The sequence below is a fragment of the Macrobrachium rosenbergii genome, chromosome 4, assembly GCF_040412425.1.
Source record: "Macrobrachium rosenbergii isolate ZJJX-2024 chromosome 4, ASM4041242v1, whole genome shotgun sequence".
In the NCBI taxonomy this organism is placed as follows: Eukaryota; Metazoa; Arthropoda; class Malacostraca; order Decapoda; family Palaemonidae; genus Macrobrachium; species Macrobrachium rosenbergii.
The window spans coordinates 50,337,303-50,354,733 of record NC_089744.1 but is presented as its reverse complement, the minus strand read 5'-3'; the positions used below and the strand labels follow the sequence as shown (position 1 = coordinate 50,354,733).

Below are 17,431 nucleotides of genomic sequence, written 5' to 3'. Positions count from 1 at the left end.
TTAGTAATTCTATAGGCTGCCCTAACATCAGTGCCCTTTACTGAATGCATGATTTTGTCAACATTATCACAACAGCCTGTTTGTCCAAAGATTCTCTCATTTCTACTGATCTTCGTTAACTTCACAAGTTTGAGTTCTTCTTCTCTTTCCTGACATATTTTTATATGTAACTTTTGCTTTTGTCTATTCTTTTTTGTATCTCAGGTCTCATCCAATACCCAATATGTATGTCGTTACCCTATATCTCAGCAATTATTTCCCAGCAGATTGATATACATACTTGATGTTAATACAATCTTCAATCATTGTCTGCTCCTCCTCAGATATGATTTATAGAACTGCAAATCTATGTTGATCACCTAGATACTCGGTCAACTTTTTTGTTGGGACTTCTAATTTCAGATTTAATGTAGCATTGGCAAGCTGGTGATCACTGTCGCATCTGCGCCTATGTAGCTCCTAACACTCCTCAATGGTGTTTTTCTACTCTTGATTAATAGTTACCTGAAAAATTTCGTTTCCATGACAGCCACCTGAATGTCCTTTTCTTAAAAAAAAAAAAAAAAAAAAAGTACGTTTAATTAACAAACTACAGTATTTGCAGCACAAAACTAATAAACTGTACCCCATTTTCGCTTGCAGTCTCTACCCAGGCCAATTTCAATATGGCTCTTAAATTTCAATTTCCTAATTTAATTTTATCCTTAGTATTTAAAATACAGGAGATTCTTAGCACTACCATATGCCCAGGACTGGGGGCATATGGCCTATTTATGTGGCAGACTCCACACAGGATTCAATGCTTAAAAATAAGTTTTAGCTAAGGCTGATGCCAAATGCCACTGTCTATAGCTTTTAAGCAAAGTTGTCTACTTGGTGTCAGGAGTTGATGACGAGGAGAAAAAGAGCTCAACACCTTTAGCTTAGCCATCATCTTGCTGTCAAAGATTTCTGGTGCTCCTTCTGAACAAGGCCACAATTTCTTAAATGGACTGAGCCTTTACCTAAAGAGTGTAAACCAACAAGATACCAGGCTCTTAAAATCTGAGCTCAGATCCATAAGCCCAGGTAGTAGAAAAAAAATCATGAGAAACAAAAAATTCAAAATACTGTATTGTATTCTATTTTATTCTTCAAGAAAATGAGAAGCTTCTCATATAGGAGCATATATGCACAGATTATAAAAGAGCAAAGACATAAAAAATATACCACCATGTACTCATATGTAAGAGTATTAGAGGAGATAAATCACCCAAAGGATAAAGGAGAATTAAACTGGACATAAAACCAAAGCTGTTGAATGAAGTCCAACTGTTAAAGAACTGCAATAAATCAGAAAAGGGTTGTTATTATAAAATATGAACAAGGTTACTCCCTTTTATAGGCTGTGGACGAGAGTCTGACGCTATAATAAACTACGAACAAGGTTTTTCCATCTTGTAGTCTGTGGATGATAGTCTACTCAAACCTTTGTCTTTTGGGTTAGACTGAAATGCAGCCAGTCATCTTATACATTTGGCTATTGAGTGAAATCAGTTCATTTCGAGTGCGTTGTACATACTCCTGTCTAAATCAGGCTCAGTACTTACCATGATATCTGACTAATATATATTATATTATACTAAATATACATATATATATATATATATATATATATATATATATATATATATATATATATATATATATATATATATATATATATATATATATATATATATATATATATATATATATATATGCATATACATATATATATATATACATGAATTTTTGTGTGTACGCGTGTGTGTGTGTGTGTGCGTACTCATACTCGTACAGCGTCCCACCAAAGAACTACTTACAATCTAAACTTCTCGCTCCATCTCGGGTTGAGAGTGTGAGGCTTGACAGACGTGGCGCGAATGATTTTGGCGGGAATGGCGTTGCTGAGGGAGTCCCTGTGTTCCATGCGCTCCTTCTTGGATTCCGTTGGCTTCCGCTTGAAACTCAACCGAAAGCTGTGGGAACACCGGGGAAAGAGTACAATTGACAAATCACCGTACTGAATTCAGTACCTGAGGTCACAAGGAACTGAAGTGAGAGGTTTTCATATTTTGGGTAGGTATAAAATTACACATACTAATATAATAATAATAATAATAAACATAAGTAGGCAAAACGGAATTATAATGAGTCTTCGGTGTCAGTAAAGGGTCCAACGGAAGTACTCTATAATTTTATAAAAATGGACACAGAAATAAAAATCAGCATTACAAAATAAAACTTTTATATAACGCGCTATTGCATAAACACGAGAGAGAGAGAGAGAGAGAGAGAGAGAGAGAGAGAGAGAGAGAGAGAGAGAGAGAGAGAGAGAGAGAGAGAGAGAGAGATCGAAATGAAATCTTTCCGCAAAACTTCGCAATTTCATGCGCTTACAAATATAAGATAACACGTAGAGGTTACGAAGAGTAACTCCAAAACTCAAAGTAGCATCTTTAATCTAACTATGGGTTCGGCTTTAATGCTGAAATTTTCAGGGAACGAAAAAATAAACCAATACCTATGGAAAAGAATTCTCCTTCCCAATTCTGTCTACAACTAGATATCTCCACGACTACACACACGTAAAAATAAGTATAAAAAACAAAAATGAGAAAGAGAAGTTGAGAGATGAAAAGAGAAAAGTTCTGAGAATAAACAGACGCTCTTTACAGGCAAAGTAATAATCAGAAACTCTGTTTACTTGTCTACACATTGCACAACATACCATTGACAGATCACATACTAAATATGGCACGAGTGTAAATACCGTAACAAGTATATGAATATGGTAAGCTAAGAGCAAACATAAATAAGGGAAAATTATATACTGATTCATGGTGGTGTTTCTGTTCCGATGGCAACTGGTAATTCCCGTACACCGAGCTTTACTTAGTACTTAGCCTGTGACGCATTATTTTTATGTATACGCATACACACACATATATATACATATTCATATATATAAATAAATATATATTTATATTTATGTATATTATATATATATATATATATATATATATATATATATATATATATATATATATATATATATATATATATATACAATATACACAATGTGAGTGTGTGTGTGTAACTGTAAGTAGTTTTGAGCAGGTGTGAGAATCTTTGCTCTAAAAGATCTGATTTAATCTGAACTGTGTTGGAGACTGGGAAATAAGTTAAAGACAGATTAGCACATAAACAGTAATATTCATCAGGAAATAGGCGGAAAATTTTAGTATTTACATAACTACTGCAACTAGGATCTATTGCAAAGACCGCTAAACATAAATTCTAATAGTGAAGCTGATGAAACTCAAATTTACCTGAAATATGATTCAAGAAATATTAAATCTTAGGTACTATTCTATGATAAAGAAATAATTTCCCTCCTTGATGGAATGGAAGAAGTTTAATTATGAAGGCAATTTTCTTAAATCAAAATTAAATCTTTGCACATCATACTGCATTTAACGTTCGAGCGAAAGCTAAGTAGTCATAAACAGCCTACTGCTCAGAAATAAGTCTAAATTGAGTATAAAGTGCTATTTCTATTTTCATCATATATCAAGTAATTACTGATCTATAAAAGATGGTGCACGACTACATACACCAACTATGTCTCAGTTCTTAATGCAAACTATATAGTGAAAAGTTGCTTAAGAAATGCAGTATCTTAAAACTAACACGGAGAAAAAGTTTCTTTTAAAGGTTCAAGAGTTTACCATTCTACTCTACAGTTATCAGGACAACAAGCACCTCTACTTTATTGCATATTACACCTTGGTGATGAAACCAATGCGACGTTTTAAGTTCTAGTTATCCAACAGCGAACTGCATTTAAAAATCATTAAACCAACTATAGCTAATAGGGTCTACCCATATAATACAAAGATCAAAAAGTAGGAAACACTAAACCAAACTAACATGAATAACTAAATTCTATGTCACTGATAATATTGAATCTTTTTAAGGCGAGGGACATAAGCTTTAACGACTGAGTATCGACAAAGAAGCGTCTGTTTTTACAGCTCAACACTAGAACCATTTCTGGAGATGTTCTGGTCTTCTCAGAAAGTAAAACTACAAATGTATGGTGATGGTGACGATGATGATGATAACAGTCTGGACTTGGTGTGAAGGATGGATCATTCTCCATGACGGTGTCGCTTCATGCACGCAAGAAAAATGTTGTCTAGGCATTAAAAGGAAAGGTAATATATATTAAGAAAATCACATGGGGCACGTGAAACCCCTCACAAGTTAGAAATTCTTATCTTAAAGATGCCCTTATCAGGAGAAAGTGAATTTGAGTTATGGATGGAATATGCCTGATCCAGGCAACTCTTACAATACCTTTTGTAATAGATAAGTAAAATTAAAAGAATGTCTCGTCGACCAGTTGGGAATTTGCTGTGCACCCAACAGACTGAGACGTGACACTTCCCTTTGAAGTTCATAAACAGTCAGATTAAACAAGTTATTAACTTTTATTTCCACACTGAGTGTCTTTCATATTAACAATATCTTCAATTTCCTTGAATAAAGAGTTTTCTGCAGAAGATGTAGAAGTTTCATGCATTACTTTTTTTTTTAGCTAGTTTTGAAAGAAGTGGATTTAAGAAAGAGCGGTTGCATTTAAAATTAAAGCGTTCGAAACAAATCTGCATTGATGGCAATATTTTCAGCACAAATTCATAACTACAGTACTTAGCACATGACGCACTTTCGGCATCAACAACCATTCCTGCATGAAACCAATTTATGACAAAAAATGAATTCATCAAATTTTGCAGTTTCTTAACACGAGTCTTAATTCTGAATCAGTTTATGAACAGCAAGGAACTGTGTCAGCTTTTGTCACTGCCTGCACAGCAGAACGATTCATGGACTTCCACTGACAACTTACTGTACAAAAGGATTTCTGGCAACACCGGCTCAGAGGGCTGGCCCTTCTTTGACAGGCAAGAAGGACCACCGACATGGTCTAAATGGTTGGGGTTGTTGTTCTAAACTTACATCATATACAATTAATTAAGTTCAAAATGAATTTTCTCCTAATACAATATTTTTAGGAGAAATAATGATCTGCATGTGACAGCATCGTCACTGTTATCTGTCTTCGACAAAACCATGGAAAATCTTATAATCATTATGTTGCCATAAAATTACCTTCACGTCAGATATAGTCAACCACAAAACATCGAGTTTATGAGGTAACAAAACCCCAGGAAACTACGTCACCTCAAATGCGGCTTGTTATTCCTAACGGACATTTAATCGAAATTTATATAATATATATATTGTAAACACATTAATTCACCACAGTACAATTCAAGTTGCATGGCAACCCTCTTAGAACGAATAATAATATTCCGCTGCATGAACCTGACCAAAAAATAACCATTGTGTCATAAAAAAATTACTAAATGCCGAGAATTTTCTATGCCCTTTATATTTAATTAGGTTCTGTTTTTTCTGATACTTTGCAAAATATTCAGCGAGGAAAAAAGTATTTAAATTAAAATGTCGGTGGCCCTTTTGTAAGTAAAAAAATTACAATTAATCATGCAAGGCACCAGGAAAAGAATTTTTACCGCTAAAAATGTACACAGTTTATGAAACCTTACCTTTTGATGAAATTGCATGATTACATGAATGCTATATATATATATATATATATATATATATATATATATATATATATATATATATATATATATATATACATACACACATATAAATATATATATATGTATATGTATGTGTATATATATATATAATTATATATTATATTTGTATGTACTGTATGTATGTATTATATGAGGTTATAAACTGTCCAAGCACTGGTGATATAAGTCGACTGGGGTATGTAGAGATCCGTATTAATATAGCTTTAGACATCTACGATATGAATTATAATTCCCACGTTGACTACTAATAATTAAAAAATAAACCTAATTTGAACAGATAACTCACCTTTGAAAACAGAAAGATTCCGTATTACCGAGCAAATCGGTTCAATCTCAGACTGAAAAAGGTCTCCATTTGACGAAGCTTGAGATACACGATAATGAAATAAGTGTTTATTCGTACTGTAAGCACTTATAATTGGGTCCATAATGTAAAATCTTACGGAAATGACAACCAGATTTTATCAAAAATTAGGCGTAAAACGCTCAAAGGAAGTATAAATGAAACGAAAGTATTGTATTACTAAACATTCATATTATACTCCCCAAAATCTCTTGTTGAATTTAATCTATAAACAAACATAAAAAACAGTGTCTTTGACTGTTTCTTTTCTGTTTTCTATAACAGGTAATAAAACTATTATATGAACATAAATCAAAATTAAAAACTTTCCACGAAATCTAATTCTTGCGATCCTTAAACAGTAAAAAAAAAAATATACCGTTATCGACTAGCACAATTCAGCAACAATCTGTAACATATTAACTAGAAAATAGGAAAATTGTTCCAGTTGCAATTCAAAATACCCAAGAGTTCAGGTAATTAGTCTTCGAGAACATGATAAAGCAAGCTTCGCATCGCAAAAGTTCACTAAAACTAATTTTTTTATATATAAGCTTTACATCTAAATACAACACTAACTGTTAGAGTGCACCTCTGTTTTGCAACTTGGCAAGTAAGACCGGTCTATCGACTGAAATTTCCCTATACAATTCTAAGAATATTTCAGATATAAACCTCCACATCGAGACATATCAGCCCTATTTAAAATGCCTCTCTCATGCACAGACAGTAAGAGTCGAAAAACTTCACTTATATTCAACTCCTACTTTGCTACTCCATCCTTTGAGATGGACGAATTAGCATTCTAAATAAAAAATCTAAAAAGAAAAAAAAATTAATAGACGTTCGTATTCTAGTCTTACCAGCCTTTATTTTTCTATTGTTCTCATATAACCAAACCACCTATTAAACATTTTTACCTCATTCATTGTTTATACCTTTCTCACCAGCTTTCTTTGTATCCTCTCTGAATATCTAAACCTTCTAATAAACACTTTTAAATGATCCAACTCAAAATTGCTTTTCACTGCTGTGCACTCTGCTCTTCCATACCATCTCCTCCCGCATCCTTTCAAATGGCATCCAGTATTTACTCTTCCACTTCACCTGCAAACCTCTGAGTGTCCCTTTATGTGTACAAACCAACCACCAACTGCCCAGGTGGACTAAAGTAAGCCTGACGTTATTTTCTTTGTACACACAAAGAGGATACTATTGAGATGAGAGCATACCAAAGAATTTTGCATTCTTACCACACCAATTGATACCACTTACGGAAATTTTCAACCTTCCTTTCAAGGATATGAGAGGAAAAGGCAATTGTATACATTCATTACCGTGCCATTACCAACCTCACTTAACGATCGTTTACACCGCAGTTCCAGACATCACGGTTCCTTGCGCCTTTCTAACCTCTCTATTGAGCTCAAGTTTTTCAGTCACAGCCACTCCTTTGACTGACAATGGGTCTTCACCTGCTTGGTTTTCAAATGTACTCAACAAGGTCTCTTTATCTTTGCACAATCTGTATTGTGTGATTTTGAAACAGCCAACAGGAGAAAGCGTCATCTTCATTCCAAACCAATCACAGAGGACTTTGTTTTCAAACAACGGAGCTGTGAGGACCAAAAGCCGAAGGAATCAAGACTATTTCCGCCCTAACGATCTCCATAATGCAGGTAAGTTTATAAAAGTGGCACATGGTGATCATTCATGATGGTGTTCAGTGCTAATAAGAATAAGATTAAACTGAAATGAAATTAAAAGTGCTAACATGTCAGTGAAATAACAGTGATGCCTGTGCACACCTGAGGTACTGAAAACCTTATGCCCAGGCAGTTCTGACGACACTATTCCTACGTGGATTTTGCTGCTGCTTCCCCTGACAATGACATCTCACCCGACAACGACCTAGTCTTGCAAAGGTTTTGTTGTTACTTCCCACGACAATGACACCGTCACTACGCCTGCATGGACATGTGGCTTGCCTAGTCTGGATGACTATTGGGCAAGTGGGATCACAGTAAGTGGCTGACTTCATTTCTTCAGAGAGGTTCCAACTCTTGGGGTCTTTGCTGCACTTCAACGGCACTGAACAGGAGAGGGGATCCACTGACTGGGTCTACAAAATCCAGCCAGTCATCACAAAGTATTTCCTATAAATTTCAGACACCCCAACCCAGTTAGTGGATGTGTGATGATGGCTTACAAGGGGGCTAGAGCTAGCAGCATGTGGCAATGCATACCTGACAAGCCTGATGAGTTTGGCTTCGAGTTCTGTCGTGCTAGTGTGGGTGGGTTCATCCCTGACATTCTGGTGTATGCAGGGGCTCTACCTATGTTACCCACCACACTACCTTGTCATAAAAGGAAGCTATCATTCTCATCAGTAGCAAGATCGTCATCACCTTAGCCAATATTCTGCAAGACCCCTAGCTTACCCACATCTATGCTGACAATTTCTTAACTGATGTGGTCCCAGAGGGGACCTTGTCAACTGCCTAAAGGACCAACACGGATGCAAATGTACTGGGACTACAGGGGTCAGCTGAATTAGGAGTGCATCCCCCTCACCGCATACCTGTCAAGGAGATGGATATCAAGGGGGCGGACCACAAACTAGTGCTCTGCTTACAGGATCCATGTTCTTTGCTGATAGGACAGGAGCATCACTGTCCTGTCATCACAATATAGAGCTGCCCCTCTTTTCTGCCATCAAGAATGTTGCCACAAGGAGGGTCAGCATTAGATGCCCAAAATTCATCCAGCAGTACACCAGCATGATGGGTGGTACTGACAAGACTGTATGCTCACCCGCCTCTATAAGATGCCTATGGGAGCTATGAGGTAGTAAATAAATACCTCTGGGTCTGGTATAAGCGTCTGCAACAGAGGTGCATAACTCCTCTGAAGATAAATTACACTGCTCTTGGAGAAAAGCCCATGAGCCTGCAAGCATTCAGGCTAGAAATCTCAGGTTTGCAGAGCACTAGTTGGTGGTGCGTTCCCTTGTTATACATCTCCTGCAAGATAGTCCTCTACCTCTCTGACTTAAGTAACTGCTTCACTGGAGTGTTTGTAAATGTTATATAAAAACATTTTTCACATTTCCATATTGTGCATATTCATATTTCAATTCCATGTCTGTTCATACTGTACATAATTCATAACTGTATTCCATATTTCATAAACAAAACCATTCCAGGCTTATTACTTACATTTTTATTCAATGTACATTTAAGCATAACTTTGAATATAATTTACATAGCTAAATTTTATTACATATGTCACTTGCTAATGTTTTGATTTTCTGCTGTAAATTTTCTTACATTTTTTTGTGAGTTGTGCTCTGATTCTGTACGATTACTTACATGTTTTTCTTCCCTTTAATATAATTCAAATACTTACTATGCAAGTTTACTAGGTGCAACTGAAAAACTTGTAAAAATGTTGAAGTCCGAAAACGGGATTTTCACACTCCGAAATGTGCAGTGCCAAACAGTCTAATTCAATAATGCCACTTGGTGGCTTATGGTCAACATATTCCAAAAAACATGACTGAAGCGGAAAAGTCATATTTGTACGTACTTTCACAACCAAAAGGGTTTTATGAAATAAACATTAATTCTTTCAGTGCCCGCTAAGGGGTTAATATTCATCGAAGTGGTACCAACTATCATCACCAATGAGACACACTACTCAATAAAGATAAGAACCTAAATCGCTATAACTATCAATACATAATTCAGTTAACAGGTTTATTTTGTACAGCAATTCTTTGTGACACAGGAAGCTTACTCGCCTTATATATATATATATATATATATATATATATATATATATATATATATATATATATATATATATATATATACATATACATATATACGTGTATATATCGTTAGGCGTATTGTTGTTTGTTTTGGTGGGTGCTGTAGGGACTGTCTGTTTCAGTGGAGAGCATGGCCAAGTGTGAGCCAGATGATCTAAAAGAGCAAATAATCATATCACGTCTATACCAAATCATAATTCGATGCATACCTATATGCATCGAGTTAAAAAAAAGATAGCGTATACCACTGTTTGTACATGAACAGATACCATATATATATATATATATATATATATATATATATATATATTTATTTATTTATATATATATTCTATATATATATTTATATGATTCTGTGTGTGTGTGATAGTATTTTGACGTGATAAATGTATATCCATGAAACAATAACCATGAAATTCACGAGAGAGAGAGAGAGAGAGAGAGAGAGAGAGAGAGAGAGAGAGAGAGAGAGAGAGAGAGAGAGAGAGAGAGAGAGAGGAGGGGTACGATTTGGCAAAGATATGACATGAAATGAGCCCTCACCTACCTGTGCATCTAGGCTACAGCACTACTTGTACCGGCGGTGCAGGGGCGTGGGCTGACGAGCTTGCGGGCGGGTAGGTTGACTTGGATTAGCATAGTGGTATTTTGGGCTGGGTTGGAGAAGTCAGCCAAATATCGACACTCACACAGAAATATCAAAATTGTCGTTGTATATGAATAAACTTGAAGTGTTTCTTCAAAGCGACGTATCTAACGAAATCCGCTAGCAGCAACCATTATGAATCCCAAATTTTAAACAGTTTAAAGTCATATTTATTAAGAATGCCTTGCAATATACATACATATATACATATATATATATATATATATATATGTATATAGATATAGATATATAAATTTATATATCTAAAGATATGTATGTATATATATATATAATCTATGTATGTATATATATGTATATATATATATACATATATACATATACATATATATATATATATATATATATATATATATATATATATATATATATATATATATATATATGATATACAGTATATGGCACGGTTTGCATCTGCAAAGAATTTTATCAAGTTTTTTTTTTTTTTTGAGATAATGCAGTTAACATTATTCACGTTAGGGATAGCAATAAAAGAGAGAAAAAGCCTCCATCCTGATCCTACCTATGGTTTGTTGGATCACACCAAAATAACGCGTTCATAGGGTATATATATATCAAATAAAATAGTCTAACGTGCTCATCATTATAAAAGGAATATGATGGAAACTTTCTTTTTCCTTACTGTTATTTGACGTTTTCATTTCGTGACTTGTTTTAATCTAACCTTCAACGCACTGGATGAATTTTAAGAACTAAGAGAATATTCCAGAGTGAACCTAAGGCTAACAATGGCACCTATAACGAAGAATAATCCTTTTTCTATCGACGTAGAACACTCTAATGTAATCTCTGGATGTTTAGTGTACGCTGCCTGGCTTCTGTAAACACCACCTCCGCATTATTTAGCCTTAGTAATGTTTTCTTTTCGACTACTGAATATAGAAAGCTCTATTTTAAACATACAGAAATATCACACTGGTTTGCTTGGAAGATTTTCTTCAGTTTAGGGGGTGTTCACTTTGGTGTGTGTTTTTCTCCTAGTTTTCATTAACTTGAACTGATCCTTGCCAGAAAACAGTGACCGAAAAATGTTGGACAAGCTTTAAAAACCAAGATATTCATCGAACTTAAAAAAAAAAACATATGGCATCACAATGGGCGAAGATGCAAAAAAGGAAAGAAAACAGTATATTATAGATTGGTACATTTTCTCATACAACAACACTTGAAAATACTGCAATAAATGATAGTGTTTCCATCAATAATTTTTCTTGCAAATTTATCGTAGGAAAACATTGTTAGGTGTGTCCTATAAAACAGATACATCAGGATAAAAGTTTTTATGGCTATACCTGTAGGTTACTAAAGATATCTTTATTTGCGGTACATTACACTGGAATCAAAGGAATTTTTGAGAAAGCTAAAGAAAAATGAAATAAGGACAATTAAACTGCATGGTGTCATAAGTCACTAACACACACACATATACTGTATATATATATATATATATATATATATATATATATATATATATATATATATATATATATATATATATATATATATATATATATATATATATATATATATATATATATATATATATTTATATATTTGGGAAGGTGTTTGCGTGTATGTAAATTTCAACTAATAAATAGTCTTAAAGTTCGGCTGAAATATGAGAAACTGAAATTAAAATGTATTTCAAAGAGAGAAAAATGTCCTTAAAACCTTTTATTAAACGAAGCCAATTTAGAACTCAGCACCGGCCTAACATAACATTTACTTCTATTTCATGAGAATGACTCCACTCGGAACGAAAAAAATTGAGATTTTTAATTCGGCATCTACAATCTACATGTCCGTTTGTTGGTCAACGCTGCAGCTTCAGTCATCGACAACAATGAATGATTTGCTTTCTTTTTCTTCTCCAGTATTGAAATTTCCATTTGTTCCCTTCGACTGAATGACTGGGCCCGTTTCTCAAATTCTTATTTGGTTTTCTCATTATAATTTTTCCTTGATAAAATTATAATAGTAGCAGATATTTTGCACAATCATTATTTATCAGGATGAATATAAGTTACTCAATTCCAGTCATCTACATACATCCAATTTCATTAGGAGTTCCATCACAACACTAAAAATCTTGAAAAAAAACAAGCACACACACACACACATATAATATATATATATACATATATATATATATATATATATATATATTATATATATATATATATATATGTATATATATATATATATATATATATATATATATATATATATATATATATATATATATATATATATACTTTAGACATTAACAAGGAGGATTTTCAAGAAGACACGAGAAAACAATCAATGCCATATTCACACTCAAGCTCATGAATCATGGGTGGACTCCCTATGCAGACAACTTTCACAGCAATAGTAAATTCGTATACCTAACCACAAGGCTCACCATCACATGTTGAACCCCCTATGTACACTGTGCCCTTAACCCTCATCTTGCATGCGCTCCCTCAATTAACGGATGTAGAGGTCCTCCACTCAAATACCTCTTTCACTCCTCTATACAACCCATTCTAGGTCTTCCTCTCCTCCTTCCTCCAAGCACTTGAGTACTGTATACCAACCTATCATCTTCCAATCTTTCCACGGGACCAAACCGTCTTAAAACATTCAGATCCATGGTTTTAACTACAGTAACCTTTTTGCCATTTATGTACATATAACTACATTTATGTACTGTATAAATGTAGCTACATTTCTGACCCTTTATATAGCTATATTTCTGACTCTTTAACTTCTTTTCCTAACACTAAACCTTTGTAAACAATTCATCACTACGGCTTCAACTGTCTTTCCTTCTTCGCATTCAACAACAACACTTCACTCCCAAAAAGGAGAGGTGGTTCAAGAATCCCTTCAAACAACCCAATCCCAGCTTTCACAAGTACCCTGAGCTTCCTCATAATCTCTTTCATCCAACCTGGTCCTTTTATTACTTTACATGTTCAGTGACTCACTCTCTCATACTAACCTTATCCAAAATCTTTACTACAATATTACTACCACATAAGAATATGCTGCTTACTTTCTCTATTATTCATATCTCCATCTTTCTGGTGGTCATCAGCAGTGTGTAAAACTCCCGTATAATGTGTTAGTCACTTCGGTCTTGAACACTGTCGCTTTCTGGATATTAACAACCTTCTGTTTCACTGCGTCTTCCACGTTGTCTGTCCAGCTCCTTCCAGATCCTCCTTACCTCTCTAGTTTCTACTCTTTAGAATTGTGATATCTTTTCATCAACCCACGGTTCTCCATTCCCTCTATGTAATCAAGTCACCTCAAACCACTCTGAAACACCTATTCATTTACACTAAAGTTCTTACAATTCTTCCCCTCTCCACATTTACCACCTTTCAAGTTTTTATTACTTTACAAATTCTATGCAAGATTCATGACGAAAACTTCAACCATTCTTCTTCCGTAAGCCTTCAAGATCATCACCTCACTTATGTAAAGGAAAATCAGATAAATAGTCCCTTCATACACTCATGCATTCCAAATTTAGTTTCCAAAGTCCTTCCTCTTTTCTTCCAAATCTTTTGCAATAGCTACATTCCACTATCTTCCTACCTTCACCTATTTTGTAAATCACGTTCAATATTCTACCTTTGTTCAATATATTTATTTCCAAATATATATACGAATAAAATGTTATCATTCATCCATCACTTGTACAAACTTTACATTAACCTTACTCTTGCTCACATTCACTTTCAACTTCCTCCTCTAACAAACACTTCAAAACTCTCACTAGTCTCTGCAGTTTGTTACCAGTTCCCCCAAAACAACATACTATCCCCTGTAAACATAGTCACTCTAAATGCCTTTCTTTTATCCCACAACTCTGTACCAACATCTACTTTCCTTTCTCTAACTTCTGACATCATTCATTCAGTGAAGATAAAACACTTTTACTTATTTTCACAACTTTTTTTTTTTTTTTTTTTGTAAAACCAGTCACTCTCCCATCTACATCTAAAACACACAAACTTCACTTTCGCCATAAAAATTCCAACAATTCTCTTCAACACCTAATTTACTCAACACCCTACACAGCGTATCTGTATCAGCTCTACCAATATATGCCACATATATATTTTCCCGTGGCCTGTCATACTTTCTCAGTCAAAATTCTACCATATACCTTCTTCAGTACACCAAATGAACGTCATACTCCTTGAAACAGTCAACACTACCATTGCTACAGGAAAAACTTTTTCTCGCCCATTCACCAGAAACCTTTTCCTCATCACCAAATTCCCTGCACATCCTAGTCAGTCACTCAGATACAGTCCAACAACTATATTGAAGTTCTTCACTTTCAATCTTCTCAACTCTAGGTACATTCATTTCTTCAACCTTTTGTTTACTCCCCTTTTACCTGAAAAATTTACTTCCACATTCTCAAATCTACATTAACCCTCCTTTATTTTTAAGTTTATTCAACTCTTCAAAAGCTGTCTCCATCGACATAAAGCAGCATTCTTTCTGACAACATTTCCCTTGCTTCCTTAACCACAGGAACCATTGCTCATTAACATTTTTGCGTACTTTTTTCCTTAAAGGAACGGTTTTGTTTTCCCAAGTCTTTGGTCATCATTATCTTTGAATTTTCAATATACAAAACCCTTTTTCATTCAATCTGCTCTGGGCTGCTTTTACTCATCCTCTTGTCTTGTGACTGCAATCAAAACAATCTTTTATCCATACTTACATTTCTTGCTATTCCCAAAAAATATTCTATAATGACTTGGTGACCCCATCCTTGAATTTAGCATACTCAGTACTCAACACAAACTCCTTCACCCTCAGTGTCTTAAATCCCTGCCCATTTTAGCTATTACCCTTTCTTGATTACTGAAACTGCTTGTCGCAACAGCATTTCTAACCACATTTTCAATCCATGCTCGACACTGAAATTTATATCAAGTGTCGCACTTGCTTCAACTATTCTTTCATCATCTGTATTAACATAAGTAGCACAGTCATTCTCGTCATTTTCTCTTTCCAGGCATACTTATGATTAATCCGACTGAACTCACTTCCCAAATTAACTTGTTTCTGAAAACATTTCTACCAGACTCTCAATTTTTATTCATTCTAGGAACTCGACACTTACCAACTACGAAAAATTTTTCCTTGTGTAAATCACCAAACAACACCATCCTTTCTTGTTTGCTGAACCAGACAAGCACGTATTTGCACGCATTGTAATTAATCTGCATTATTAGACCGCATACACTTACTAGATTAAATTGTAGTCACATTCTCCAGAATTGTACCGTTCCACCTAATCCTACACTGCTCAGGACACAACAGGCACTAACTTTACTCAGCATTTCTCAGCTACTATTCAGTTGTGCTTATATTTTAACGCAATATAACAGAAAAAACAGACAGCAATATCCAAATCTATCAAAGACTATTTTACAGATGTACTCAAAAGCATACACATTATTTCTGAAGAATCGATCTGCCAAAAAGGATAATCTGTTGTAAGAGAACATTTTTTACGTCATATCATAATGGACTGACATAGTTTTCCACCCTAGACACAATTAATCCATGTCCCTCTCGCTCCTTGCACACGGAACTCCTTCACTTTCCTTCCATTAAGTACTAGAACACTCACTTTCTGTTCTTGATAAAACCATCATCATACATTACTTTTAATGCCACATTCAAATATCAAAAATACCGAGACCTACTGCACGAGAAAAATAAATGGTTACGACTTCGCTTTTTTGCTGTGCCTTCTTTTCTTCCTTTTCTTGGAATCAGTAAATTTGGTAGAAAATAAGAGCAAAATATTGAAACAGCCATCTTTAACTGTATTCGACATCTTAGTGCTATAGTGTAACGGTCCTAATCATTCCAACTCCCAAAATGCATTGGATATCTACAAACATCCACTAACATCTAGCAACGATGAACATTTTAAAACATTTTTTACAGAATACAACGTTTAACATGATAATCGATACAAAATAGTAACATTGATCGTGAATACAAAACGAATATTTACGAAATAAAGCATATAGTAATGACACAAAAATGACATGTATTTCATTATGTTACATTCTGGAATAATTTAATTTGCAATGTTTGTACTGATCATTCGGTTTGCGAATTGTTAAGTTAAGATTTAGTTTTCAGCGTTAATTAGACTTCAATAAAGTTTACCTATACTTTACAATATTTATCATCTTTTAAAATAAACATTTATCTCTTTAATATTTAGAGCAAATTGCCAGCTGTGTGTATTTTTTTTAAATCAGTGAAATTTTGTTATGGTAAAAATTCATTAATTTCCATATATTTAGAAATAAATCGTCGTTTAAGAGTTTTAAGGGTAAATTTTGAGCTCTCGTGTATTCTTTAACAAATCGTAAGTTATCTTTGTTAGGATAAATCCGAGTTTTATCAGGTCACAGTTTAAAAGAGTGAGGGCCCTTCACCTTTCTGTAATTTGTGAGTGCGACATGTTGGCTTCGTTCACCTGCCTTTCGTTTAGCCTTTAGACTTTTTGGTTTGTTTTTGTGGTGGGGGAATTTTGTAGGGTGATTAGGGAATCTTATGAACGTGCCTCTTTAACCTTACCTGGGTCTCTTCTTTAACTTTTCTCGGGGACTATCGAGCTTCGCGTCGGGCGTCTTTAGACAATCCAAATTCAATCTTGCCATGCTTTTAGGAGAGACAAATATATAAAACTTTTAAAAAGGACAAGGTAACGAAAACGGAGGAACAGTCAAGACCAAAAGACTAAAAATAAAACAGAGGAAATAAAGATGTGAGGCCTAGTATGCAAAAATCATCACGGCCACAATAATACA

The 17,431-nt window shown here is 34.4% G+C and overlaps 1 protein-coding gene across 1 annotated transcript in view; it reads right to left on the bottom strand.

The window, feature by feature from the left end:
• LOC136837582 (BAI1-associated protein 3-like) overlaps nt 1-17,431 on the bottom strand; it is a 571,736-nt gene that overhangs the window by 261,435 nt on the left and 292,870 nt on the right. Inside the window, exons 7-8 of the mRNA XM_067102461.1 lie at nt 17,199-17,282; nt 1,845-2,000 (exon numbers count right to left, since the gene is read on the bottom strand). Coding sequence (XP_066958562.1) covers nt 1,845-2,000; nt 17,199-17,282 — 240 coding nt within the window. The remainder of the gene's footprint in view (nt 1-1,844; nt 2,001-17,198; nt 17,283-17,431) is intronic.